The sequence below is a fragment of the Trichechus manatus genome, unplaced genomic scaffold, assembly GCF_000243295.1.
Source record: "Trichechus manatus latirostris isolate Lorelei unplaced genomic scaffold, TriManLat1.0 scaffold00072, whole genome shotgun sequence".
NCBI classification, from domain to species: Eukaryota; Metazoa; Chordata; class Mammalia; order Sirenia; family Trichechidae; genus Trichechus; species Trichechus manatus.
The window spans coordinates 1,129,754-1,131,164 of record NW_004444008.1 but is presented as its reverse complement, the minus strand read 5'-3'; the positions used below and the strand labels follow the sequence as shown (position 1 = coordinate 1,131,164).

Sequence of the window (1,411 nt, the reverse complement as noted above, 5' to 3'; positions counted from 1 at the left end):
GAAATTGCCTTGACGGCCGTGGGTTATGGGTTTACTGTTTGTAGTTGAGGCCCCCCCAGTGATCTTTCCACTGCACTGTGCTTGCAGACGACATGAACTGGAATGCCCTGGAGTGGGACCGGGCTGCCGAGGAGCTCACGTGGGAGAGGGTGAGTCAGGCTGTCGTCCCCATTGTGCCTCAAGTGGGGCAGGGCGGGGGCTTAGACGTGCATGCTGATTTCTGAACGGCTACCAGAACTTAATTTCTGGAGAAATGTGCCGCGGGGTCCACTGACGGCTGCTGCTCCGTCATCTGGCCTCGCGCCACTTCACATTGTGGGCTTTGGAGAAACAGTAACGCGCTTCCATCTGAGTAGTATTTTGATGCTTCAGTTAACAGAATAACATAGTTCTGTCATGAAATCTCGACTAGCTCCATGTGTAATGTAAGAATTAAACCCAAGATAGAATTTTTTTAGACTTACAACCATATGATCTGGAAGAAAGGAGACCCAGTATACGGCTCCCATAAACAAACCTTTGCTCTCTGAAATGCGGGGCGGTACTGGGAAGTGTGGGCGAGCTGTGCTGGCAGCCCTTTTCAGAAACAGTAGAAGATCCTGCTGCGTTGTGAATTAATGCGTATTGTTATCCTTTATTCTTTTAGATGCTGGGACTTGACGGATCCCTGGTTTTTCTCGTAAGTAAACGTGTTCTTTTTAATGACACAACTGTGATTTGCTTTCTTAGTGACCCAGTGACTTCCGATTTGCAGCGTGTGCTGCCTTTCCAAATGCCCTTTGGCTTTCAATATGCAGTATATTGAAGAAAGTCTGTTTTGTGTATTGAAAGTATTGGAAAAGCATAAGGCTAATGCTGTTTTAAAAGGAAGTCAGTGTTAAGTGTTTGATTTTTGGAAAAGAAAAGGGAGTCCAGAGTTGGTGGCAGTGAAGGGCACTTGATCTTCTTTAAAGTGCAGCCTCCACGCCTGTCCTGGCCAGAACCAGCGGTTTTGCGTGCTCCCAGCAAGAGTGTGCACTGGCCTGGGCGTCCTCCTTTTACTTTACCTGGGGATCTCCACCTGCCAGGAGAGGCCGCAGCGCTGAGGTAAGGATGAGCTGCCTGGCACTCGAAGGAGGAGCGAGGCTGCTTACAGGGCCTGCAGTGCAAGCACCACTTGCCAGTTGGGATTTTCGGGATGCTCAGGGCATCAAGATGGCTGCAGAAACCCTGCTGACTCACAGGATACATCTGCCAGCTCACACACCAGAGTTCAGAGCAGGCACGGGCTTAAGGCTGTGTGATCTGGGCCCAGCAGCATCCTCATAGACCCAAGTCCTGTCCATCCGCAGGCAGGCTCCCCTGGGTGCTTGTGGGGTGGTCAAGGCTGCACCTCACTCTGTCTAGCTGGGGAGGCCCCTCAGAGAGTGGT

General features: G+C 51.0%; 1 protein-coding gene across 1 annotated transcript in view; it reads left to right on the top strand.

The window, feature by feature from the left end:
* MARCHF6 (membrane associated ring-CH-type finger 6) overlaps positions 1-1,411 on the top strand; it is an 80,635-nt gene that overhangs the window by 41,187 nt on the left and 38,037 nt on the right. Inside the window, exons 8-9 of the mRNA XM_023734821.1 lie at positions 88-149; positions 647-679. Of these exons, the coding sequence (XP_023590589.1) occupies positions 88-149; positions 647-679 (95 nt within the window). The remainder of the gene's footprint in view (positions 1-87; positions 150-646; positions 680-1,411) is intronic.